Below are 27,323 nucleotides of genomic sequence, written 5' to 3'. Positions count from 1 at the left end.
ATGATTTGGTGTTGTCTTAAGATTTTTTTATTACGCTTAATCCATAGCATTTTAGTAATTGCTTTAATTGCACATTATAAACAAATTTGAGATTTCTGGTAGTTTTATCAAATTAATGTCTTAGAATGCTTTGTACAAAAATTTTAACGTTTGTAATAGGTATTTTAGGAGACAAATACTAAGAACTAAAAAAAAAGACTTCATCATAAGGTGACCTTTACTTTTCTTTTTTGTCTCTGTACGCACAAGTCTTTAGTTTTTAATTCTCCAAATTTCACATGATCTCTTCGACTCTGGAATGACCTACAAGTTGAATAGTTTTAGTTTCATGTGCTGTGAAAACACCGATTTATAGCTACTGTGCGAAAGAGCACATGTTTAGTGAACCAGTGGTAGCACAAATATGGAAATCTCGTGAGAGTCTACCATGAAGATCTCGCGATAAGACGTGCTGACGTAGGCTCAACTCGTCCAATCCGTTAAATAAAACTGGAAGCAGCGTGGTCTGTTCAAGGGCACCGGGTAGGCTGGTGTGACTGCGGGGAACTAACAGAAGATTCTCCAAACAGGGGCCGCCTTGTTAAAAACTATTCGGGCCGAATAAGAAAAGCGAAGGTGAGCATTTATGTTGTAGCATTTAGCTAACCTGAGGTGTTGTGCTGAAGTCGCGCGTGGAAAGACAACAACAAAACTCGTGTTTCTTCACTGGAGTGTGGCGTTAAATTCTGCTAAGCACATTTGTATAGTAGAGATTTTTAAAGTAACGTTCAAGTTTTGTGTAAACTCGGTTAAGTCACGCTAACTTGGTTGCTTAGCAGAGAAAAAGCAGGTGACCCCTGCTCCACCTGTCACTTCCGCTGTAAAACACGTTTCTTCATTGATATGTGAGCCGTGCAGTGTCTCATTGCCAATGCAGCAAGGACGCCATAACGAGGGGCGCCTGCAGTCACGTTCAACAGATCCTGCTCACTGATATTATGAAATTATTGATCTGCTCAGGTGGAAAACTCACCCTGTTTCTCTCACACGCAGAGGTAACCCCAGTCAGTGCCTCCACTGGCAGGCAAAATATATCTTAACCACAATATCCACAGCTGGAACCAAAACTTCCAGATGTTTAATTTAACTAACATTGATCTGATGCTGCGAGTTACTTAAGAGATATTCTCTAAATTTGCTCACGATGACAAATCAGGGTAATAAAATAGTTGTTACCAAGGCTCTAAGTTTTGACTGTCAAGGTGAACTTGGCCATATTGATAATTTTTATGTTTACACTTCCACATGAAAATCAAACTTTTTTTGGTTGTAATTTGGTTGTTAAAGTGATATCTCCAGTGTTTCCATCTGGACGTGGTCGGCATTTATTTGTTAACAAGATTAAAATGCATAAAGCTGATACAAAATCATCATTTCTGTCTGACAAGGCAGACGAGAACGTCTGCAGCTGTTGCTGATTTTTATTTTTTTATTTTTAATTAATAACTTATTGCTGTTTTTTGCGTACATTTGCAGGCCTAAGGAGCAGAATTTGCCTGCCTCCTTGTACCATTTCTGCGCCTTTCCCAGAGTTTAAGCTTTTCCCCAGTGTGACTCTCACATGATCCACCACCGCACAATGAGTCCTACTCACCTCTGACATCTTTCATCCCCTCTTTTCATGCTCCTCCTATAGTACCCCCTCCGCGCGCGCACACACACACACACACACACACACACACTTGCACACTCATGTCCCTTTGGGTTTCTTCGTCATCGGTTTCTGTCTCACTTTACCTTTTTATCTCCAGCCCAACAAAGACAGAGCGCCTCGACTGTTGCAAAAGCTGTGCCGCAAGACATCTGTGAGATTTGTTGAAATATATTTAGTTTCCTCTTTTAAAACTTCTGTCAAGGTTACTAAGATTAATGTCAACGTTAAATACATTTAGTCATTTTTAAATTGGTCTGTCTTAGTATATTTGTGTATGAATAACACTGTACAGGCTTCATCTATTTTTTTTTTTTAAATGCAGCTCAGAGCACCAGAAGGGGGGTCTATTCTGGGTGTTTCTGTCCTGCTTGCTTTGTTTCAAGGAGGAAGATGACCTTCTAATCTTACAGGAAACTTATTGATTTGTTGGAGATCGCTTTGTTGCTCTGCAGCTGTCATTAAGTTTCTGTATATGGTTGTGTTTTCTCTTCAACACGCTGAACATCAGCGTCATTACCATCGATAAGTGTTTCTGCTCCTGGTTAGACGAGGTACTCACCTGAGTGTTTAGCATTTGAGTATGTGACTCAAGGGAATTCACCTGGGTGCAGTTCTTCCCTAAATAAGAAGGGAGGAAAAAGGTTTTGTCACTAAGTAATTGATTGTGAAGCAATGTTTATTTGATGAAATCTTGTCACCTAACTTTACGAGACACTGCAGAGATCATCATCGATATGTTATGTCAGACAACTAGGCCTATTGTAGTAACAGCAGAGTGTATTATTAAACTTAAATACTATTCTTAAAGTGCTTGGGCATTTGCTAAGTGCAGCCAAGTGGTGGGTTTTTCTCAAAGCAGTTTTAATTTATTTATTTATTTTTTTTTTTTGCTGCCGTTGAGTCTGATTTTTAAACATATTTGACCTTTCAGAGGTCAAATATGTTGGAGCCATCCTTGAAGTCGAACTTGTGCACGTCTTTTCGAAAACAAAGATTTTTTTTTTTTAAATTAACAATCGTCCTGCGGTATTTTGAGAGGGGGAATAAAAGCTTGATAATGGGTGAGAACGGCTGGTCGCTCAGCGCTTTAGTGCGGCGTGTCCACCCTTTCAAGGGCGTGACTGACTTTGTGTCCCCCTATCAGTCTTGCACACACGTGTCCCACAAAGTCTTGGATAAAGGTGAAGTAAAGGCAGCGCCTCTTATGTCCGAAGAACCGGCAGTCAGTGTAGTTGGGATGTTTTCCCAGCGTTTGCATTTTTCTGTTTGGATTGCATTTCAAATATAATCCATAGATTTCTACATCTAAAAGAGAACTTGTTAATCTGATTAAAGAATTAGTTCTGCTAAAGTCTGGTACGTTTGGTATGTAAGATTATAGAAATGGCTCTGCCCTTGTTTAAAGGCCAGTTGTTTTTACACAGGAACTAATCCTCGCTTGCTATCGGTTTCTAAAGGCCTACCCAAAGTGTACAAGGAAGGCCACAAACAAGCAACCTCTAGGGCTTCTCGTTTGTTCCACTTGTGGTCCTTTGGACAAGAACAGAACAGCTTTGCAGTATTGTCTCCCCCGGTCCCTCTGCAGGTCATGGAAGTCCAGGTCGTCCTCCACCACCTCATGTTCTAAACTTAGCTGTGCTTGACCGTGCCTAAAATAACCAAAGTGTTTCCAGAGCACGGCTGCATCCTCTTTTGATTTGATTGGACTATGTTCAATCTTTTATATACATCTTGTTTTTGGAGTTTTTTTTAAGGCAAAGCCTTTGTGCGGACAGGTCGGCCATCTTAAATGTTTGTTCGTTTAGAGCGAGCCCTCCTCATACCATGGCTGTTTGGGCATCTCTCAAGTTTCATATTGGCTCAATATGCTCACACCGGCATGTTTTTGTTTGGTTTATTCCTTTTTTTTATAGTTTAATATTGAGTTAATGACTTAAGATTAGATGAACTTTATTGATCCCACAATGGGGAAATTTGCACATTACTGCAGCTCAATATAGGAAAGGTTGAGATGAAAAAGAACACTATGCACCTATAATATATAGCAATGCACATCTACACATATACTATATATAATACGGTGAGCCAAATTAAACTATGGAGGTTTACTGAAGTTCCTGGCAACAAAGCGGTACTTTCAACTGTTTGTTCAATTCAAAGTTCAGTTGTTGTGGCTATAAGGCTTGTCCCTTGGACATCTAGTCCATGTGTACAGAGAGGGTTAAACACTGTCACCCACTAGGGTTATTGCTAACTAATATATTTGATAAAATGAGGAAGTATTTTTGTTCTTTTCTCAGGGTCAGTCATGATTAAGGAGGCCATGACTGGCAGCAGTCACATCATCTTGTCTGCTGACATCGGACTATGTTAAGCAATTTGTGCTATTTTAGGAAAAACTGTTCCTCTCATGATTTCTATGAAAAACAAACTACATAACTGAGACTTAAACAGCTAGTTTTTGAATCACTTTATGCTGGAAGATGTGAAAAATGACACTTGGAGGAAAACGCATGCTGCAATTTTAGTGTTTTTAACATCCCCTTTGAAAACCTTCACTGAACACTAACAACTGTGTGTAGAAACACAAAATGTTGGGTAATATTCTGAGGTTCTTCACCGCAGTGAGCTAGGAATTTTGGCATCTTTGTTGCAGCAGCCCGTTTTCGCAGGAACTCCGTCCTTCACTCGGTTGCACGTGTGAAAGCTCTCAAAACAAAAGGACGTTTTAAATTTGATAAGCCAGTCCTGTTTTGACTTCTTGATCCCTGCAGTCCTCAGCCAGCAGTGAAAAGCAGCAGCTGAAGGCCACGAAAAGGCTGAATGCTGGCAAATAACGAAAATTTGCTTAGTCAGAAATTCTATAATGTAGCATCATTTCAGTTCTTGGGGGAGGTAGACGGTATGTTTAGGAGTTGTGCAAAACTCATGACATCTAGAGTAGTCATTGTGCTGAATGTTCGCTGCTAACGCGCGCTGAGCAGACCTCCCCCTGTGGACGATCACACACTGGGCTCTCACTGCATTTGCTGTGGATCACAGTATTAAAGAAAACCTAAAGAGGACTTGAATTTCCACCCTTGTTCGCTTGTGCAGCTGAGACCTTGCTTGGTTTGGCCTGCCTTTTAGCACTGAGGCTTTGTGGGAAGCAAGTCCGTTCCTATCCAATGCTGGTGACGGAGTTCACATCGGCGCATGGAGTCTGCTCACCTGTGCAGGGCACGGGATGCTGGCTGCACAGGAAGCCAAGTGGATGTTTTGGCAAGAGGTGGGGCGTGTTTCTTTAGATACTCCCACACTCCAACGGGAACATGTTACACACTGGAAAGAACACGGAAAATCTAATTAATACTCCACCTGCAGTTTTTTTTTGCCTCTTAAGAATATAAAGCTTCATGGTTATATATTAGCTTGTGGCTTTTTAAGGTCTATAGTCAAAAGACTGTATGATTTTTGCTTTATTTTCTTTTTCCTTTTTTTGAAGAGTCCTAAGAAGAAGCCATGGACCAAGCAAGGTCAACAATCTCCAAAATTGTAAGTACTACAACTAATGTTACAGCCTAAATCCACCAAAGCTTGCTCTCCCTTTTAATAGGATGAAATCGTTGCCACCTCTGAGAAGACTATGTTAGAAACCTAATTTATCATTTATTTTCTTCTTGGAAAATAAACCAAATGAACCCGTATAGAATAAAAATGACCCATAAAGTTCAATGATTTAATACGTCCTCATTTTAGAGGTCAGCTCTGAACCCAGACAAGACCATATTAACTGTTGTGTTTGTAGTGTATGAAGAGACCACAGCTTTAGGACAGGAGAGGTCAAAGGTTAAAGGGGCAAGAACGACATTTACAAGAGGGGGGGGTTGGGAACTGATTATGGAAGTTCCCTGGAGCTTCTTGGAACTGTCAAGGGAAAAGGTTAGGGTGTTTCCATAAGCAATGAAACTTAAGTCCTGCACCAGATAAAAAGCTTAGTGATTTTGAATTGGCATACCTGACTGTAGTCTGTTTCCTTCCTGCAGTAGATGCAAGGGCCAACACAGGATTCAGGTTCTTAAATCGTGTTCAGCGGAAGACATGCGTTCTGACCTCTTGTTATTGTTGTTGTCTTGAACAGTTTAACGGGGAGCCTCACTCCTACACCCGATTCAATTTGACCCAAAACATGGAAGGAGACAACAGCCAGGTGGAGATGAAGCTGTCCTCGGACATGGACGAGGAGGTCAGGGAAAATGGGACGGGAGACCACCTCAACCACACCTCCAACGGCAGACCCCACATCGTTCAAAGGTTTAAGCGCACCCCGAAGAACCTCTGCTTCATGGCAGCCACTGCTCTCCTCGTCTTCATCATTGGTAAGAGAAAGGCGTCAAATCATCCAGATGCTCTTCTAAGGGCTGCCACATGGCGCTAAATAAAAGCAGCTATTAACAACATGAGATGTAAGGCTCACATCCTGAATGCTGCAAAACATTTAAAACTGTCTTGGGCGATTTGTGTCACATCTCCAGATACTGACTGACTTTTGCTGCGATTAACTTGCACCTGTTGTTGAGCCTCTTTCATGGTGATATGTGTTCATATTGTGGCTTCTCCTAAACTGAATCCAATGATCCTTTCAGGGTATTTGATTGGCTACGTGGCCCATCGGAAAAGAGACGTGGCTCCTGTCTGCGCGCCCTCTGTTCGCCCCTTTGAAGAAGCTGTTGGCCGTGAGACCGGTGCTGCTCCTCTGATGGACTGGGATGACGTCAAAAAGCTCCTCGCTCAGAAACTAACAGCCCCTAAATTAGATGGTGCCTTCAGGTGATTCGAAAGCTCTCCTGCTTCCTTTAAAGCTCTCAGTATTTGCTCTGCAGGTGTAAAACTGACTTTTCTTCGTGTTCTGTTGCAGAGAGTTTTCTAAAGTCAGCCACCGGGCCGGTAGTGCTGAAGATGAAATGCTGGGGGACAAAGTGTTTCAGAAGTTTAAGGAGTTTGGCATGAAAATCTGGACTGACGAGCACTTCATTAAGGTTCAGGACCCCCCAGTTTCTGGATTTAACAAGATAGTTTACAAGAATGGGCCAGAGGAGCGTCCAAAGGGGTTCCTGTCCTACAGCAAGACTGGATCGCTGACGGTTAGTAACAAGTTCAATGACTGAGAGAAAAGCGAGTGAACTGGAATAAAGCCTGCAACGAACCAAGTTGTTGTTCTGTGTCCAGGGTGCAGCGCTGTATGCCTCTTACGGGCAGGAGGGTGACTTTAGGTTGCTGCGGGACAAGAGCGTTAACATGAACGGCAGAGTCATGCTGGTCAGAGCCGGAAAGATCAGCCCAGCTGAGAAGGTGGGTGGCTTTAGAAACACAAACTGGAGCTTTTTCCCTTAAAATTACTCTAAAAGTCTTCAACCCTGATTATTTTTGTTTTTAGAAAAATATATATATTTGTAATGTTTATTGTATTTAATTTTTTCCCATGTTATGTTCCCAGGTGGCCAATGCTGCCAAAATGAACGCCTCTGCTGTGTTGATTTACCCAGACCCCACGGATTACTCTTTTGGAGATCAAACTGATCTGTATGGACATGTGAGTGAAGCAAGTTTAAACTGATCCTTAGTGAAACGATTTAGTGCACTGAAGATTAAAATTAGGGCTGATTTCTAAGTTTGAATAATGATCAATTTGGATTCCCCAGTTGAACAACTCATGACATTCCTTTAACATTTGAACTTTTTATATTATTGCATTAGTCACGTTAATGCTGAGTTTTAAGGAAGCATTACTAGCAAATCAAAAAGCGAAACACCTTCCACTTCTCAGTTTTGAGGATTGCATAAAAGCATAGAAAAGGGGGAAATCTTTCATAATTTTCCCTTTAAACAAGAAGTTAACGTGGTTGTCTATTAATAGACAACTTGAAAAGTTGTATTATAATCACTTACGGACAGCGGAACATTATCTACCTTATACCACTTATTTGTTGATTACATAAATTTTTTAATTCTGCTACTCCAAATAATTTAGAAATAGCAGGTTGAATGAAAATCTAAATAATGGATCCAAACAGTGGTTGCAGTTTTGAAAATTATGTTTTGGTGTGGCAACAAAAATCCTATAACACTATTAGCCAGCAGGCCATGCAGTATTCAAGCTAATATTAAAGCGCCCTCTTCTGGACTCTAGGCGAACTTCTAATGGTCTGCTGAGTTTACAAACTAAATTTTGAGTTTAAACGATTTATTTAGAAATTCTTGACTTTAGAAACTTGTCCACAATAAATATAGATGGATACATGGTACCCCCCCCCAAAAAAAAAAATTTAATCTTCTTCTTAGTTTGCTTACATCATCCTAAAAATCCATTCTAGTGCAGCCTGGTGTAATAGTAGGTTTTGCCGTCTCCCTTGTTGTTGTCCCACAGGTCCATTTGGGCTCAGGGGATCCCTACACCCCAGGCTTTCCTTCCTTCAACCACACCCAGTTTCCTCCTGTGGAGTCTTCAGGCCTGCCACAAATCCTGGCTCAGACCATCACACAAGCCATGGCAACCAGAATTCTGAGGTACGGCTGATATCAACGTCTATTTGACCCTCAAATATTTGTCACAAACTCAGTTGTTCGGCTCTAACGGTGTCGGTCTGCATCCCACAGGCAGCTCGGAGGTGAGAATCCACCTGAAGAATGGGGAAGTTACAACAAACTGGGACACGAGAACGATACAATCACTGTGGAGGTCAACAATGTTCCTACTGAGAAGAAGATCATTAATGTGTTCGGGGTCATCAAAGGTTTTGTGGATGCAGGTAAGATGAAATGTTATATTAATAAGGGAGATGAGTCAGAGCGTGTTGAGGACAGTGTGAACGCTAACGTCCTCTCTCTGTGTTCAGACCGATATGTGGTTCTTGGTGCCCAGAGGGACTCGTGGGGTCCGGGCTTTGCTGCTTCAACTGTTGGCACCAGCGTCCTCGTTGAGCTGGCACGCTCCATCTCAGACATGGTGAAGAATGGTGAGCGGGACTGAAATCATGCTGTCCATCTCATGTATCTATAACTGAAGACCGTACCCTCTGAATGTTATGTATGAAGATAGAAAAAGGTGCACAAATCGTTGTTTTTTTCCTGATCAAATAAACACCTGTTAACCACCTCAACAGATGGATTCAAACCAAGGAGGAGCATTGTGTTTGCCAGCTGGAGTGCTGGAGAATATGGAAGTGTTGGTGCCACCGAGTGGCTGGAGGTGAGAATGCAAGACTTTTTTTTTTTTTTAAATAAGAGTTTTACAAGTTAATTTTTTTTTTTGTTCCAAGCAACAAAAATGATGGTAAATGATATTTGCACACTCACTTGTATTGTTTTTAACTTTTGATTTGCAGGGATATTTGTCTTCCCTCAGCATGAAAGCCTTTACTTACATTAACCTGGATGGCATCGTAACAGGTACTTAATATTATGATTATGAACATTCTGTCACTTTGTATTCAAAAAAAGTTATAAATGAGTTAAGTTTTGGTAGAGAAATGTGTTATCTTGAAAAGGCCACTGCTGATTATTCTGCAACAATATTAATGTATGATTTCACTGCAGGAACTCGTTTTTTTTATAATCCAGAGTAGTTTACTGGGCTAGTTTCCACTGTAGGAACCTGAGCCAAAACAGATTACCAAGGTAGAAGTTTACCCCAGAAAACAGCCCTGGTATGGAGTTAGTACTTTTGAAATGACCTGAAACTTTCAGTAAACATTTGATTGGTACATTAGAAATGTGCAGATAAAAGAACCAAGGCTGTTATTGCTGTGTGGAGCTCATCAATCGTTAATAAAATCTGGACATCTAAAAGGACCAGAAGGGGACCAGCGTTCCTATAGGTTGCTTCTAGCACAAGTTTGAAGGTCTACCTACTTCATGTAAATAAAGTAGTCACAAAATGACTTTGTGCTCATTAAAAATAAATAAAAATACACCTCAGATAATGTTTTTCAGGTGTTGACTCTTGTTGATCCGTGTAGTTCTTGCCTCGTTACTGCATGTTTAAATGTTTATTTTCATAATTAGTTGAGCTATTATTACTTATTTCATGTTTTAAAGAAAGGTACAAAATAAACATGAGCACGGGGCTAAGTGGGAGTCAAAGCCCGCATTGCTCGTGCACAGACTATGGTTCCAAAAACACAACATGGCAGCGCCCATAAATATAGAAGCAACACAGATCAATGACCTAATTTGCCTAATTTTCCATGTAGCTTAAACTGTAATAGAGACACAACAAGGCTGAAATCACCATAAATTCAGGGTTGCATAGTGGAAATGTCCTTTATATAAACTTTATATAAAGGCAGCAGATTGTATGAGCCATGCCTTCTATGTAAATCAGTGTGCAGGCCTTCGAAAATACCATAACTTACGGGAGGAAAGTCCAAAACAGAAACACTCATTGACTACATCTCCAAACCTGATTGGCTGATCAAACCTTCTTTCTGGCTTTACTTGTTCATGTCTTGTAATGGTCTAAATACTCCAGTTAGAAGAAGTTCTGCCCACAGTCTGCAGACAAAAGTTTCAGATTTGGTTCTTTTTGTTTTCTATAAAAAACTACTGCTATGTACCGAACTGTAACAGAAACCCATAACATGTTTTTGTATAACCTCTTATATATTAGAACAAAAAGTCCTGTATTATAATAATTGGTTCAAGTCAACGCCTTCGCTGAAGACCTTTTAGGGCCCAGCGTTTAGCACTGTTAAATACACAATGTGTCATTTTACAGAGAAATGAATGTGATCTTTTTGTTTTTAGGTCGGAATGGATTTAAAGTTGCCGGCAGTCCTTTGTTGCACACCCTGATTAAAAACGCTCTCAATGAGGTAAATCTTCCGCAGTGCAGTTTTTATTTTCTGTTCAGTCAGCTTTTAAACATAATGATATTAATGTCAGACGTGTGTAATATTTTGTTTGTTTGTAGGTGAAAAACAATGGCAATTCTCTCGCTAAACAATTTGCGAGAAGTGGCTGGGAGACAAATATGTAAGTTTACAAATTATCTATCAAACTGAATCCCAAGTTTTTCAATTTAAAACATTTAAATGTTCAGGCTTCTTTTACACTTTTAGCATTTTGCTTATGTCCTATTTTGTTTCCCCCCCTTTTCTTTTTTCCTTGAAGTCTGGAGACAATGAAGATGGATAATGCTGCATATCCTTTCCTGGCCTTTTCTGGCATTCCCTCAATGTCATTCAGATTCACGTCTGGCAATAAAGTAAGGCTTTCTTTCACTGCAAATGTACTTTTTATTTACCATTTATTACCACTGATGACCGCTTTGTACAATTAGTCCGTGTGTGTCATGGTGCTTCTTTAAATAATGCATCTTTCCCGTGTTTCCCTCTCAGGACTACCAGTACTTTGGCACAATGCTGGACACCCAGGAGAAACTGAACGCCGCCACATCTGGCCAGATTTCTCAGCTGGCTGTAGCAGCAGGCCAGTTTGCAGGTCAGATAGCGCTGAGGCTGGTTCACGATCACCTGCTGCAGATGGACCTGATGAAGTACAACGAGATCATCCGCTCTAATGTGGTGAAGATAAACCTAAAAGCGAAGCAGGTTCAGAGGGTGAGTCACGAGCTTTCAAGTTAAATAGTTTTTATCTTAAATCAAAGATTACTGTTTGTTTTAGTCATTTTATTTATTTTTGCACTAGTTTTATCTAAAGGCTGTCATTCATCTAACTTAGCATTGTGCCCAAAAGATGGAGTTTCAGTTCAGTTTTATTTTTACTTTTGGAAAAATGACGTACTCCTGTGGTATCCATGTTTTGCTTTTCCAGATGCAGCCCAAGCTGTTTCCCAAGGCCCTGACAGTACAGTGGCTGATCCGCGCCTCTGGTTCCTACAGCCGTGCCTCCAGCAACCTGGCAAGGGACATCGAGAACAGCAACCTGGATGACATCGAGATGTGTCGCACCATCAACGACCGCATCATGACGGTAAAGGTCCCGGAGAATCAAATCAGTATCAAGAGGATTCTGTGATAATCATCTTTTTTACTAAACTGGAGATTTGATTGTTTTCTCTCATCTAATATGAACATATCTGCGTGATTTTTAGGTATTACGTACAATGGGTGGTAGAAGTATTCATAATTTTATTTTGATTTTAAGTATTAAATCTAAACAAAGTAATCCAGAATAATCTGGAACCCGTGCTGGCAAAATGAGTAAAAAAAACAAAAAAACAAAAGAGTACAAACTGCAGTGCAAAAAATGTGAAAATATTGTTTTTTTACCATAGTTTAAAATTTCCATAAAAACGAGTCATCCCCATGGAGAAACATCCCTATGGCATGATGCTGCCACCGTCATGCTTCACTGTTGGGATGGTGTTCTCCATTCGATAAGTTTGGGTCAGACATGATGGTCTTAATGACCAAAAAGTTCAGATCTTGGAGGTGTTGCACTGGTGTCGATTCTGGGGGCTTTTACAACAGGTTGGATCATTTTACAGTTGGAGTGCTCACAGGTAGGTAAATCTAAGTTTCTCTCCCGTGTTCTCCAGGTGGAGAGGAACTTCCTGTCTCCCTACATTTCTCCCAGAGAGACCCCTTTCCGCCACATCCTGCTGGGCTCAGGCTCCCACACCCTCAAAGCTCTCGTCAGCCACCTCGACGCCTTCAAGACCGACAACTCTGACGCCGACAGCAACCTGTTCCGCAACCAGTTTGCCCTGATGACGTGGACCATCCAGGGCTGTGCCAACTCACTAGCAGGGGACATTTGGGCTTTGGATAATGAAATCTAAACAGGCCACTCCCCCCCCCCCCCCCGAACACAGTTTCTCCAAATTAATACCAATATCCCAGAGCTACGTTCAGTAATTTTCACAGACATTCTGCATCTCTCAGGACTAAGATTTTAAGATCTTGCCAAAGGAACAAAAACTTAGAACATGAGGCACTTGATTGGAACAACCTTGAATATTTTGGTGCTATCACTAACTACCTTTTCAATGCCCATGTGATGCGACAGTGCTACTTAAATTAGTGTTGCGCTTTTTAAATGAACCTGTTTTAAAATGTTCTTTCCAGTAAAGGCTGTGTCTTTCCAGCTCAGATAAACAAAACACAAAAAGGGCAAGCTATTGGTTCATTTACCATGATTACTAAACACAACGTCCGGTGTCTTCACTGCTGCTAAAAATGATCAAATCTGAGCTGGTTTAGGTTGTTACCTATAATTACTTGCAGTGCTGGATTTTTTTAATTTCATTTTTTTGGGGGTGGGGCATATCTTATAAAGTTCATAAGGTGCTGAATTTGGCCAAATACTTCACAGTGCTGAGGCTGTTGTGGTGCATTGAGTTCAAACGTAGATTTGAACCACACATGCAACGTCAGACTTTTAAGAAACGTCCTGTTTATATGCAAGAACAAATCCGAACCATCAACCTCGAGGTATTATTAGAGCTAATTTGTTTCAGCCTTCTAAAAAGCAAGGGTCTTAAACGCATGGCACTGAAACAAAAACCATATGTTTATTTATTGTTATTAATTTATCAGTGGCAGGGTTCACTATAAATAGTTTTTTAATTGCCTTTTTTTTTTACATTATATAATTATCGGGAGCAGTGCCTTCCATAATTATGACAGTTATACTGTCGAAATGACAAAAGCAGCATCTGCTTGAAGAAGCGTACATGTCGACTGACGGCCTGCGCCGAACACTCTGCGACCCGGTCACAGCTCCCGTTCAGATGAGTTTACTCCGGGGTGGTCTTCAAGGTGGTCTCTGAGCACACGGCTCAAACATCCATGGCCCCACAGGCCCTCGGACACGTGTACACTTCTCATTCTGACAGCATTATCGGAAGCAGTGTTTTCCATAATGCGGAACAAAAAGAAGGTAGTTTTTGCCTACCAGTGTGTGTCCGTATCGGAGGCAGTGCCCTCCATATTTCACTGTAGGGGTGGATGATTTTATTTCATTTTTTCTTATCGGGAACAGTGTTTCCCATAACGTGTACATACAATTCATAGCTGTGCATCAAACATGCAATCCTACATCTTCTGCGTTCTGTTAATCAAGCTCTCGTATGACTGATTTCTGTCTTGAACGTGTCTGAAACTGATCAGGGAGGCGGTTTCGCTTGAAGAACAGTACAGATTGGGACCACTGTGGTTACAACTGTGTGGTCCAGTATTTCCATAAACCATCCCCTCTCTGGTTTATTGTAGTTTTCTTTATTTCTGATTTTGGCATTCTGCTTCTTTTTCAAAAGTTGCTGATTCTTCAGAATTCTTTGTGCCTTTTTGTTTGGCGATTGTTTTAAAACTGAGATTCTGTGTATGACACTTAAAGAGGATTGGGAAGGTAAAAATTTGACTTGTTTTTTTTAGGTTGGGGTTTAGTTTTTTTTGTTTTGTTTTTTCCTGTTGTCGATAAAATCTAAAGTTACTGTTGTAAAGTTCTGTTACAACGCCTTCAGATAAGATTATAAAGAAATGAAATTAATTAGTGTATTTGAACTTAATATGTGTGAATTCACATTTTCAGTCTGTATTAAAAAAAAAAGGATGTAATTTTTCTTAAACCACCTGGCAACTTAAATTGTCAAAGTTTAAGCAATAAAATTGATGCAAAAATGAAAGTAAAAGTTAATTTGCTTGACAAAGAATGTTTAAAATTGTGCAAATATGTTTTTTTTCCCCCTGTTTCGCTGTTTTATTGGATTCATTTGACCTTTTTGTCAGAATAAAAGTTACATCTTAAGTCTTGGTGTAATCATTTTCTTTCAAGTTGTGTATTCTGTATGTATTTGCTTTATTACTGCACGGGCTGATTTGTTTGTTCCATGACAGTAAAAAAGGATCATGTAAAAGGAAAAACTACAAATACAGAAAAAGATTTCAAAGACCTTTTAGTTTACTTGTCAATAAGAAAATTTAATTATATCTAATTAAAAAAAATCCTCTGAATATGTTGGATCTTTACCTTAGTGGTAAACAAACAAAACGGAAAAAGGCCAACTTTTTTCAGTTTTCCATGTCTGGGTTTTAATATCAGGACACAGTAATAATCTGGTCTTTAATAGGAATGTTGACCCTTTTACAACATCGTATTTTAAACAAGCAGGCAGAGGTGTAGACCTTGGACCATTACAATTCCTTGGTTCTTTTCTTTCTGAGCTGTTCTGCTGTAGATCAGCTGCTGTGTTTGGGATCATTGTTCTGTTGAATCATGACCCAGTTTGGTCCAAGCTTTAGCTGCTATGGCCTCACATTTGACTCCAGAGTCCTTTGAGTTCATGGTCGACTCATTGACTGCAAGGAGCCCAAACCATCAGCCCTCCACCACCGTGCTGACAGCTGGTGGGAGGTGTTTGTGCTGAGATGCTGTTTAGTTTTGTCCAAACATGCTGCTGTGCATTGTGGGTAAACGTGTCTACCTTGGCGTCATCTGTTTGAAGGACATTGATCCAGAAGTCTTGTGGTTCATGCAGATGCAGCTCTGTAAGCTCAAGCTGTGCTGCAATAGTTTTGGGGAGAAGTTTTCTTCTGACAACCCTTCCAACAAGCCATACTTCTTCAGTCCTTTTCTGATGGTCCTGTCATGAACCTTAACCGTTAACCTGCTAACTGAGGCCTGTAGAGTCTGAGATGGAGCTCATTTATCTGAGTGTGGCACGATTTGACCTTCAGGGTGAATTTTCTTGGACGTCCACTCCAGGGAACATCGGTAGCTGTCTTAAATCTTTTCCACTTGTGAATAATCATTCTCACTGTGGAACGTTATACTGTACTCTGATACTTAAAACTTCAAAACTGACTGTGGGTGGGCTATTATTTCCCCATGACTGTACACTGGGAATCCAAAAAAATGACCCATTTAGTGTCTAACAATTGTTTAACCTATATTGCTTCCATTTAATAAACTCTAATTAAGCTCATACATTCAGTGAGAAGTGAAAAACTAAACTGCAGCACACTCTGGTGTGGAGTAAACATTGCCGATTGCTCAAACATTACTCTTGGCAAAGTTAAAGCCAGATGTTGTCATTTTTACTGCAGCTGATCAAACATCCAGTCAGCAAATGGGCTGTCAGAATATAAAACAACATGGAGCTCTTCCAGAAATCTGCAAGAAAGTAAGAAAGAAAAAGTGACACAGACGTAACTGCACAACTCATGATCTACATCCTTTTTTTCCCCTCCTTTAAACCATAAAAACAAACGGAAACAGGAAATGAGTCCGTTTCCTGCCTAGATCAGCTTAGAGTTGTGTGTGTGTGTGTTCCTGATCTTCCCTCTTAGAAAGCAACGACTGTAAGTGTGTTTTATTCTTCTGATTGACTTTAAGTATTTACCTAAAAAAACAATGTGTTTGGTTTTTCAGTTATGCCTAACAAGAGATTGTCTCTGCCTGAGCTGTCTGCCATCTGCTAAGGCATAAAGAAGACTTTGTCAGATGAGAAAACAAATCAAGTTTCTTGTTTCTGCAGGACAAAACACAGTGGGAGATAAAAAAAGAAAAAGGAGGGGAGAGAAGCCAGACACTGTTTTGGTGGAAAGTGAAACGTATAAGAAAAAAATAGTTCAAACAAAGAAATGCTCAAACAGTGAATGGAAACTTTCAAAATCTGGCTAATCAAAACTGACTAAACAAAGATTAAATATGACTAAAATGGTGTTCTTGTTTATGTACAGCGGGTTGCAAAAGTCTTAATTCCCCCTTGGAATTGTCTCTGTTTTGATTCCTTACGAGCTGGAACTTAAATGAAATTTCAATTTAATAATAAGTAAAGGACATACTACAAAAATACTATATTGAATAATACTGAAGTTAAATTAGGAGCTCCTACAGAATCAAAACCAGTTCAACACCACCAAGCATAAGTAAGTGACAGCATGAAGACCAAGGAACTTTCCATGTAGGTCAAAGACAAAGCTGCAGAGAAGAACAAATCAGGGTTGGAGCATAAAAAAATGATCCCAAACCCTGAGCATCCCACGGGGCTCTATTAAATCCATTATTAGAAGAAGGCCTTAGTATTCCCTGACGAACGGCACATCACCTGCTGCCTTTCATGTCAAAGGTTTTTAAGTGAAGTCATCTCATGCCAAGAACTGGTGGAATTATAGCCAATCTGATCAATCACTTCAAATGACATTATGTGCAATGCCATGCTGCATTTTGAGATCCTGTGAGAACTGTTAGCACTCAGAGGATGCGTTGAGCATGACTCTCATCTACAACCACACCAAATTTACCTCTTAATCTGGAAAACTGACATTTTTGTTTCCAACTTGAGGCAACCATCTTGAATTGGGCTGACTCTAATAATTAACCAGTTACAGACTTGTTGATTACCTTCTGAGACTCTAATTAAACTCTGTCCAGTGGTTCATACGGTATTTTGAAAGGGCAAAAACACAATTGCCCTTTCTCCTTTGGTGGAGGGCAATCAGTATGCAAAGATGATTTCACCACATCAAACCTGCCAAGAGAGGGTTGTTCACCAAAACTCACAGCGGTCAAGGAGGAACTAAATTCAGAGGAGCAACCAAGAGGCCAAAGAAAACGCTGATGAAACTGAGCAGCTCTTCAGCAGAGGTGGGAGTTTCGTCCACAGACCACTTTAAGATGCACACTGCACAAAATTAGGCCCTATGAAAGAGCAGCCAGGAAAACGTCACTGCTTAAAAGGAAAAAGAAAAAAAACAAACAAAACAAGACAAACTGTTTGGTGTTTGCCAAGACATATTAGAGACTCTCCATATGTGGAAGAAGGTGCTGTGGTCAGGTGAGACTGAAATGGAGCCTTTTCTTCATCAAGGTTAACACCATGTCTGACACAAACCTGCCACCTGTCATCATGCTGAGAGCACCATCCACACAGAGAAGCATGGTGGTGGTAGCATCGTGCTGTGGGGATGATTTTCCATCAGCAGGGACTGGGAAACTGGTTTGAGCTGAAGGAAAGATAGATGGAGCAAAATACAGAGACAATCTAGAGGGAACCTGTTTGAGTCTTCAAGGGATGTGAGACGGGGACAGAGGTCCACCTTCCAGCAGGACGATGACCCTAAACTCTCTGCTGAAGACACACTCAGTGGTTTAAGGAGAACCAGTTAAATGTCCTGGAATGGCTCAGTCAAAGCTCAGACCTCAGTCCAACTGAGAATCTCTTTCAGTGTTATATTTTCAGAAATATTTAGCCCATTTTGTCAAGTAGTTAAATGGATTAATCTGAAGTATGTGTGCAGTTTCATGATAGAAACTATCAAATGGGTAAATATTTTTGCAAATCACCGTAGCAACTAAAATCCTTTTAGTTAGATATTTTGTTCAAGCTTTGAACTTAATTGTTTTAATTGAAATTTGATGGTAAAACCTAAAATATTGTATTCTTAACCCTGAGTTTATTTGTTTTTATAGAGAGCCTCCCTCCTATGCACAATTCAACTCGGCCCAGAACATGATAAGGGACAACAGCCAGGGGGAGATGAGGCTGTTATCTGCCATGGATGAGGAGGAGAGGAGAAACGGTGTTGGAGACCACCTCAGTCTCAGCTCTGATGACAAAGTCAGTGTGATTAAAAAGTCTGGATACACACCCAAGAACCTCTGCATCATGGCAGCTGCTACCCTCATCTTCTTTGTCACTGGTAAGAGGGAAGTGTTAAATTAAGACTCAGCATTTTTTTTGTTGTTGTCGTTTCTGTGGCTCTAAACCAACCCGAGCCATTTTGTATCAGGCAGTTCATATGTAGCCTGATAAAACGAATGATTCAAGACTTCTGGATTCAAACTATGCCAGGGTTTCATTAAAGCTTTTACAATTAAAACAGAAAAAAATGTACAAGAAATCTGTTAAAGACTCTAAGTAGGGAATTTTGAGAACACACTTTAGCTATAACTTTGTCCCTGTGTTGCAAAGGGAGACTTTTCAGTCAAAGTTTTCATACACGGGTAGTAACTGGAGTTAAGTATGCAGAAGTAATTTAGTAAAATGCAATTTCCTAGAGGCTGTTCATGAAATACAAGGCTCATTGTAAGGATTTGTCATGGACTGTTGATTTTGCGCTTCTGTCTAAGTGGTTTTGCTGTAGTTCTTAGATTTGACCTGTTCTTGAGATGATGTCCTCCTTCAGGTCATTACTTTAAGTATCGCTGTCTTTTTGTGGCTTCTCCTAAACTGAATCCAATGATCCTTTCAGGGTATTTGATTGGCTACGTGGCCCATCGGAAAAGAGACGTGGCTCCTGTCTGCGCGCCCTCTGTTCGCCCCTTTGAAGAAGCTGTTGGCCGTGAGACCGGTGCTGCTCCTCTGATGGACTGGGATGACGTCAAAAAGCTCCTCGCTCAGAAACTAACAGCCCCTAAATTAGATGGTGCCTTCAGGTGATTCGAAAGCTCTCCTGCTTCCTTTAAAGCTCTCAGTATTTGCTCTGCAGGTGTAAAACTGACTTTTCTTCGTGTTCTGTTGCAGAGAGTTTTCTAAAGTCAGCCACCGGGCCGGTAGTGCTGAAGATGAAATGCTGGGGGACAAAGTGTTTCAGAAGTTTAAGGAGTTTGGCATGAAAATCTGGACTGACGAGCACTTCATTAAGGTTCAGGACCCCCCAGTTTCTGGATTTAACAAGATAGTTTACAAGAATGGGCCAGAGGAGCGTCCAAAGGGGTTCCTGTCCTACAGCAAGACTGGATCGCTGACGGTTAGTAACAAGTTCAATGACTGAGAGAAAAGCGAGTGAACTGGAATAAAGCCTGCAACGAACCAAGTTGTTGTTCTGTGTCCAGGGTGCAGCGCTGTATGCCTCTTACGGGCAGGAGGGTGACTTTAGGTTGCTGCGGGACAAGAGCGTTAACATGAACGGCAGAGTCATGCTGGTCAGAGCCGGAAAGATCAGCCCAGCTGAGAAGGTGGGTGGCTTTAGAAACACAAACTGGAGCTTTTTCCCTTAAAATTACTCTAAAAGTCTTCAACCCTGATTATTTTTGTTTTTAGAAAAATATATATATTTGTAATGTTTATTGTATTTAATTTTTTCCCATGTTATGTTCCCAGGTGGCCAATGCTGCCAAAATGAACGCCTCTGCTGTGTTGATTTACCCAGACCCCACGGATTACTCTTTTGGAGATCAAACTGATCTGTATGGACATGTGAGTGAAGCAAGTTTAAACTGATCCTTAGTGAAACGATTTAGTGCACTGAAGATTAAAATTAGGGCTGATTTCTAAGTTTGAATAATGATCAATTTGGATTCCCCAGTTGAACAACTCATGACATTCCTTTAACATTTGAACTTTTTATATTATTGCATTAGTCACGTTAATGCTGAGTTTTAAGGAAGCATTACTAGCAAATCAAAAAGCGAAACACCTTCCACTTCTCAGTTTTGAGGATTGCATAAAAGCATAGAAAAGGGGGAAATCTTTCATAATTTTCCCTTTAAACAAGAAGTTAACGTGGTTGTCTATTAATAGACAACTTGAAAAGTTGTATTATAATCACTTACGGACAGCGGAACATTATCTACCTTATACCACTTATTTGTTGATTACATAAATTTTTTAATTCTGCTACTCCAAATAATTTAGAAATAGCAGGTTGAATGAAAATCTAAATAATGGATCCAAACAGTGGTTGCAGTTTTGAAAATTATGTTTTGGTGTGGCAACAAAAATCCTATAACACTATTAGCCAGCAGGCCATGCAGTATTCAAGCTAATATTAAAGCGCCCTCTTCTGGACTCTAGGCGAACTTCTAATGGTCTGCTGAGTTTACAAACTAAATTTTGAGTTTAAACGATTTATTTAGAAATTCTTGACTTTAGAAACTTGTCCACAATAAATATAGATGGATACATGGTACCCCCCCCCAAAAAAAAAAATTTAATCTTCTTCTTAGTTTGCTTACATCATCCTAAAAATCCATTCTAGTGCAGCCTGGTGTAATAGTAGGTTTTGCCGTCTCCCTTGTTGTTGTCCCACAGGTCCATTTGGGCTCAGGGGATCCCTACACCCCAGGCTTTCCTTCCTTCAACCACACCCAGTTTCCTCCTGTGGAGTCTTCAGGCCTGCCACAAATCCTGGCTCAGACCATCACACAAGCCATGGCAACCAGAATTCTGAGGTACGGCTGATATCAACGTCTATTTGACCCTCAAATATTTGTCACAAACTCAGTTGTTCGGCTCTAACGGTGTCGGTCTGCATCCCACAGGCAGCTCGGAGGTGAGAATCCACCTGAAGAATGGGGAAGTTACAACAAACTGGGACACGAGAACGATACAATCACTGTGGAGGTCAACAATGTTCCTACTGAGAAGAAGATCATTAATGTGTTCGGGGTCATCAAAGGTTTTGTGGATGCAGGTAAGATGAAATGTTATATTAATAAGGGAGATGAGTCAGAGCGTGTTGAGGACAGTGTGAACGCTAACGTCCTCTCTCTGTGTTCAGACCGATATGTGGTTCTTGGTGCCCAGAGGGACTCGTGGGGTCCGGGCTTTGCTGCTTCAACTGTTGGCACCAGCGTCCTCGTTGAGCTGGCACGCTCCATCTCAGACATGGTGAAGAATGGTGAGCGGGACTGAAATCATGCTGTCCATCTCATGTATCTATAACTGAAGACCGTACCCTCTGAATGTTATGTATGAAGATAGAAAAAGGTGCACAAATCGTTGTTTTTTTCCTGATCAAATAAACACCTGTTAACCACCTCAACAGATGGATTCAAACCAAGGAGGAGCATTGTGTTTGCCAGCTGGAGTGCTGGAGAATATGGAAGTGTTGGTGCCACCGAGTGGCTGGAGGTGAGAATGCAAGACTTTTTTTTTTTTTTTAAATAAGAGTTTTACAAGTTAATTTTTTTTTTTGTTCCAAGCAACAAAAATGATGGTAAATGATATTTGCACACTCACTTGTATTGTTTTTAACTTTTGATTTGCAGGGATATTTGTCTTCCCTCAGCATGAAAGCCTTTACTTACATTAACCTGGATGGCATCGTAACAGGTACTCATAGTCATAGTTGGAAACACCCAGGGCCACCCCGGATCTCATAAATACACACACACTATAAGGCTATGTATTATATAATTTTCTGAACAAATAAACATAAATCTTTTCTTTGTTTTAGGTCAGGATAGATTTAAAGTAGCAGCCAGTCCCTTGTTGCACAAACTGATTGAAAACACTCTGAACGAGGTAAAGCTTCAGCAGATTTTTCAGTATGTTTTAAGCATTCATATATTTAATGTAAAGCACACATAAAGTCATTCTATTCGTAGGTGATAAACAAGGATGGGTCTCTTTTAAATCAATTTGCAAAGAACAACTGGGAGTCAAATATGTAAGTCTAGTTATCCATAACACTGACACCAAAACATTTCTCCACAAACACATCCGAACATATAATATTCACATAGCTTTTACACTTGTTGTTCACTCTCTGATTTTCACCCATTTAAAAAATGTTTTAGTCTGGAGACAATGAAGATGGATAATGCTGCATATCCTTTCCTGGCCTTTTCTGGCATTCCCTCGATGTCATTCAGATTCACATCTAATAATTCAGTAAGGCTTTCTTTACTGCAAATGTACTTTTTATTTACCATTTATTACCACTGATGACCGCTTTGTACAATTAGTCCGTGTGTGTCATGGTGCTTCTTTAAATAATGCATCTTTCCCGTGTTTCCCTCTCAGGACTACCAGTACTTTGGCACAATGCTGGACACCCAGGAGAAACTGAACGCCGCCACATCTGGCCAGATTTCTCAGCTGGCTGTAGCAGCAGGCCAGTTTGCAGGTCAGATAGCGCTGAGGCTGGTTCACGATCACCTGCTGCAGATGGACCTGATGAAGTACAACAAGATCATCCGCTCTAATGTGGTGAAGATAAACCTAAAAGCGAAGCAGGTTCAGAGGGTGAGTCACGATCTTTCAAGCCAAGATTGTTTTTGTTTCGTCTACTTTTTACCTCCAATCAAGAATGATTTTTTGTTTCGAAATAGTTTCCATGCACACGTTTTAGTGCCATTTTATTTATTTTTTTCATTAGCTTTTTAACTTAAATTCTGTACCCAGAAAACAGAATTTAATTTTACTTTTATTTATTCAGAAAAATCTCCTCCATAGAATTGCCACCTTAGTGAGGTGGAGGAGTTTAAGTACCTTATGGTCATGGGGTTAGTCTTGTCTGGAATGTTTGTCCCTGATAGGATCTCCATTGGCAAATTGATCCCAGGAGAGGAGTCAGACTAAGGGCAATTTAAAGACCTCAAGTGGAGCAACATTGCAAGTTCCTGGAAACTGGGGTGTTCACTTGGAGCTGCAGGGTTCTGTTCACTAGCAGGTGCCTGGGAGTGGGCTTCCTGGCCTCAGCTGACCTCAGCCCAAAGAATCCAGAGAAGGCTGCCTTCACATGGGTCTGCTTCCTGCACGGAGAGAAAGTTAGGTCAGGAGTTTGATTTCTGTTAGAAAAATAACTGTCTTTTAGGACATGGAAAGGCAAAAGGCCATGGAAAGGTTTTCAGTTGGCTTCAAAGATGTTCTAAAAAACGTTTCAGCCCAGAAAAGACAAACAGTGCCCATGTCAGGCTTTCTTTGTCTAAGTGAAGAACGGATTTACTTAGACGTGAGACACTGTCCAGTGGAAAAAAAGGATTATTTTAGGAGTCTCTTAAGTCCAGCCACCATGTCCACCACTGCAGTGACAGAGTCTGAGGAGTCTCAGGAAGGCGAGTCCATTACCTTGGCAGAGGTCGCTAAATTGGTTAAAAAGATTCCCGAGAGCAGGGCGCCAAAGGTGGACAAAATTTGTGCTGATATATTGAAGGGTCTGTGTGAGACTTCAGTGTTGCGTGGAAGACCGAGACAACTCCTGTAGAGTCACAGTCTGGGGTGGTGGTTCCAATTCTTTTTAAACCAGAAAATTCCAACCACTGGGATTCACTCTGATCAGTCTCCCTTGCAAGGTTTACTCTAAGGCATCAGAAAGGATTTTCCAATTGATTACTGAACTTCATATTCGGGAGGAGCAATCTGTTTTTTGTCATGAAACCCTTCACACAGTTGCTCAAGGGGTCAAGAGAGTTTGGTTGCCCAGTCCAGATGTGGTTTATGAACCCTGAGAAGGCTTACAACAACATCCCTTGGGGATTCTGAAGGGGTTGCCATGGGACGATCACATCCTTTGTCACTGATCCTCTTTGTGGTGGTCATGGATAGGATCTTAATTTTGGAGCGAAGAGTGTCTGGTTTGAAAATGTCAGGATTGCATTTGAGCAGAACACGTTTCTCTGTTGGCATCTTTAGAACATGACTTTCAGTGTGCACTGCAGCCATTTTTGGCTGAGTTGGCAGTCTGCTCCTCTAAATCTGGGGCCATGGTTGTCAACCTGAGAAAAGCAGAACGCTCCCTTTCAGTTGCAGTGAACGGGTGGTGATAGGGTTGACAATTTCAGCTTCAACTGGAGGAAGTCTAAACATCATGCAGTGTTGTTCACAAGTCAACGCAAGACAAAGACAGATATCAAGACACCGCTGTGTGAATCAAAGGAGCTGAATAAAAAAAAAAAAAAGTGAAGCTCTTTATTTACTGATCTGTCTTTGTCTAAACTCTCCCCTTTGGTCATGAACTTTGGATCATGACCAAAAGCCACAAGAACAAGATTATTGATACAAGAAGCTCAAATGGGTTTCCTCTAAAGAGGGTCTTAGAAACAGAGTGAGGATCTCTGTCATCCAGAAATGCTCAGAGTAGAGATGGGTGCTTCTCCACATTTAAAAGGCACAGCTGAGGTGAGTTGGGGTTTTGATTAGGACTCTTCCTGGTCACCTCCCATAGGAGAATTTTCTGTCACATCCTACTGGGAGTAGACTCCAGAGGAAACCCAGAACTTGCTACAGCTATTACATTACCTTCCTGGTTTAGGAGCACCCAAAGATCCCCCAGGAAGAGCTGGAGTTTGTCGCTTGAAAGGAGGATCAGCTGGGTTTCCCTCTTGGACCTGATGCCTCAGTCACCTGACCTTGGATTAGAAGGCAGAAATGGTTGGATTGGCAGTTTAAAAAAAAGAAAAAGCAATTTTTCTCTGTCATGTTTGTGTGTGTTCCTCCAGACTTGGCCCCAGCTGTTGCCCCAGACCCCAACATTGCAGTGGTTGATCGCAGCTACAGCTTCCTTTAGTCGCACCTCTCTCTCCCTGTTGAAGGACATCCAGAACAGTGACCTCGAGGACACAGAGATGTGTCGTATCATCAACGATCGCATCATGATGGTAAAATTTCTTAAACACTGAGATTAGTGTTGAAATAATAAAACAAGATCAGTTCTTAACATGATGGACTTTGTACACTTAGCAAAGGAAACACTATCTTAATTAACTGCTACAGCCATTGTCTGTTTTCTTCTTCCATTCCTCGAAAATGATCTAACAGTATGATGAGACTGAACATGATGCTAAAATATATGCATGTTTTTAGGTAGGCTATTATGTATATAACAGTTTTCTGACTTAACAGACTAATTCAACAGAGTAGTTCAGTAGATTTAAATCTAAATTTCCTTTATGTTCTCCAGGTGGAGAGGAACTTCCTGTCTCCCTACATTTCTCCCAGAGAGACCCCTTTCCGCCACATCCTGCTGGGCTCAGGCTCCCACACCCTCAAAGCTCTTGCCAGCCCCCTTGATGCTCACAGAATTGGCAACCCTGATGCTGACACAAACCTGTTCCTCAACCAGATTGCCCTGGCAACTTTGACCATCCAGGGCTGTGCCAACTCACTAGCAGGGGACTTTTGGGCTTTGAATGATGAAATCTAAAAAAGGCCACTTCCCCCTTCACTCCTCTCCCTTCTTCATAGTGCAGCTGTCCTGTCACGGCTGCTTGTAGCGGCATCACCAACAAATTAAGTCCATCCATCCAGCCATCCATCTTCCACCCCTCATCTGTGGTTGGGTCGCAGAGGCAACAGGTCCAGGAGAGAAACCTAGAACTCCCTCTCTACAGGGACTCTCCAGCTCCTCCTCGGGGATCCCAAGGTGTTTTCAGGCCAGAGAGGATATATAATCCCTCCAGGGAGTTCTGGGTCTTCCCTGAGGTCTCTTCCCAGTGGGACATACTCAAAAATCCTCTCAAGGGGTGCATCCAGGAGGTATCCTAATCAGATGCCTGAACCACCTCAGCTGATTCCTTTCAATATGAAGGAGCAGAGGCTCTTCTCCGAGCTCCTCCCAGATGACAGAGCTCCTCACCTTATCTCTAAGGCTGAGCCCGGCCACCCTATGAAGGAAGCTCATTTCAGCTGCTTGTATCCAGGATCTCATTGTTTCTGTCATCATCCAAATCTCATGACACTCAGATATACTACATCTATGTTTAAAATTTCACTGAGATTCTGCATCTCTCAGGACTAAACTTAACCTTTAGGATCTTGCTGGTCTTTGGATAAACTTTAATCTAATTAAAGCCATCATTGCATTTCATGTTAGAGTTTTAGACTAAGATCATCTTATGTTAAGAGATGACAGAGATGTAACTGGTGTGGTCAAACCTTGAAAATAGCCTAATGCTTAACCTCATGCCTCATATCGTGAAACATCACAGTCAGAGTACATGTTGTAAATGACTCTCAGCTACTACAACAAACTTAAGGCCAGCATCTGTAAAACTGACTGACTTATAGCCATTTCAAAAGGGCTAATGTTGATTTGTGGCATCCATCCTGAATTGGGCCGACTACAAAAGGTAATCCGTTTTAGTTTACTTTCTGAAAGTTTCAGTAAAATCCGCCCAGTTGTTCATGAGATATTTGGGTAACAGGTACATCCAGACACAGGGAAAAACAAAATCATTCACCTTTGCCTTCCAGCTGTGGGCAATTAAAAAGGCCAAACTCCCACGTACTCATTCCTTTGATTACTGTTGAGCAATAAAAGGAACATTTTGAGAAGCTTTTAATATACGTCTCCTGTGTCCCACCTCTCACTCCTATCCATGTGAAAACTAGAAAGCTTTTGATTTTAAACTTGATTTAGAAAATGAGAAAGACTGACCTTTTTAAACAAATCATTTCAGTTTCTCACTCACCTTAGTTTATGTTGCTTATTGATCAAATAAAGACTGTGATTAAAAAATCTGAAAGAAGCTGTTCATTTCCCCTCTCGATCCATGTCATTCGTCCTAACTTTTTCTTTTTGCAACTGCAGTAAAAGTCACAAGTCTGTTTCAAATCTCTTTGTACATATTTTTAGTATTAATGCACCAGTCCTCAGGTTTTTCACACTAATAGTTTTATTATTGTCCTCTCATTTTGCTTCTGTTGTTCTGTAATGATGCTGGCAAAGCCTGCACCTTCAGTGAGGTATCTGAACTTGATGTCGAAGAAAATCTGTAGTGACAACATGTGACCAGATGATGGAGCCAAAGTAAATAATATGAGCTGAGAGAAAGCTTCTATGAAATAAGCGACTTATCCTAAAACGACATGACAATAATGCACGTGGAAACTGCTCAGCATCTCCTAAATTTATTATTAGGCCCGAGCAGCGACAGCGCTGCGAAGGCCTCTTGTATTTCGTGGAATTCTTCTTATTAGGCCCGAGCAGCGACAGCGCTGCGAAGGCCTATTGTATTT

General features: G+C 40.9%; 2 protein-coding genes across 3 annotated transcripts; both read left to right on the top strand.

Annotated features, from left to right (window-relative positions):
- The first annotated feature begins 474 nt into the window (after positions 1-474).
- LOC108238324 (transferrin receptor protein 1-like) lies at positions 475-14,443 on the top strand. Of its 2 annotated transcripts, none has more exons than XM_017420327.3 (18): positions 475-615; positions 5,178-5,227; positions 5,814-6,051; positions 6,319-6,502; positions 6,591-6,816; positions 6,902-7,024; positions 7,170-7,265; positions 8,100-8,239; positions 8,330-8,481; positions 8,569-8,688; positions 8,836-8,921; positions 9,058-9,121; positions 10,478-10,545; positions 10,644-10,705; positions 10,844-10,937; positions 11,071-11,292; positions 11,507-11,665; positions 12,234-14,443. In XM_017420327.3, the coding sequence occupies exons 2-18, from the start codon at positions 5,195-5,197 to the stop codon at positions 12,474-12,476; spliced, it is 2,310 nt and encodes a 769-aa protein (XP_017275816.1). In that variant the 5' UTR covers positions 475-615; positions 5,178-5,194; the 3' UTR covers positions 12,477-14,443. The 2 variants fall into 2 exon arrangements, with proteins under 2 accessions (XP_017275816.1, XP_037838013.1); XM_037982085.1 differs by lacking the exon at positions 475-615 and adding an exon at positions 1,823-1,844.
- A 1,477-nt stretch (positions 14,444-15,920) lies between these two features.
- LOC108238212 (transferrin receptor protein 1-like) lies at positions 15,921-26,558 on the top strand. The gene is made up of 17 exons (XM_017420158.3): positions 15,921-15,996; positions 18,110-18,339; positions 18,892-19,075; positions 19,164-19,389; positions 19,475-19,597; positions 19,743-19,838; positions 20,673-20,812; positions 20,903-21,054; positions 21,142-21,261; positions 21,409-21,494; positions 21,632-21,695; positions 21,820-21,887; positions 21,971-22,032; positions 22,163-22,256; positions 22,389-22,610; positions 24,806-24,964; positions 25,267-26,558. The coding sequence occupies exons 2-17, from the start codon at positions 18,150-18,152 to the stop codon at positions 25,507-25,509; spliced, it is 2,229 nt and encodes a 742-aa protein (XP_017275647.1). The 5' UTR covers positions 15,921-15,996; positions 18,110-18,149; the 3' UTR covers positions 25,510-26,558.
- The last annotated feature ends 765 nt before the right edge of the window (positions 26,559-27,323 follow it).

Source organism: Kryptolebias marmoratus, linkage group LG20, assembly GCF_001649575.2.
Source record: "Kryptolebias marmoratus isolate JLee-2015 linkage group LG20, ASM164957v2, whole genome shotgun sequence".
In the NCBI taxonomy this organism is placed as follows: domain Eukaryota; kingdom Metazoa; phylum Chordata; class Actinopteri; order Cyprinodontiformes; family Rivulidae; genus Kryptolebias; species Kryptolebias marmoratus.
Note: the sequence above shows the minus strand (reverse complement) of the source record. Positions and strands in the feature narration are given on the sequence as shown.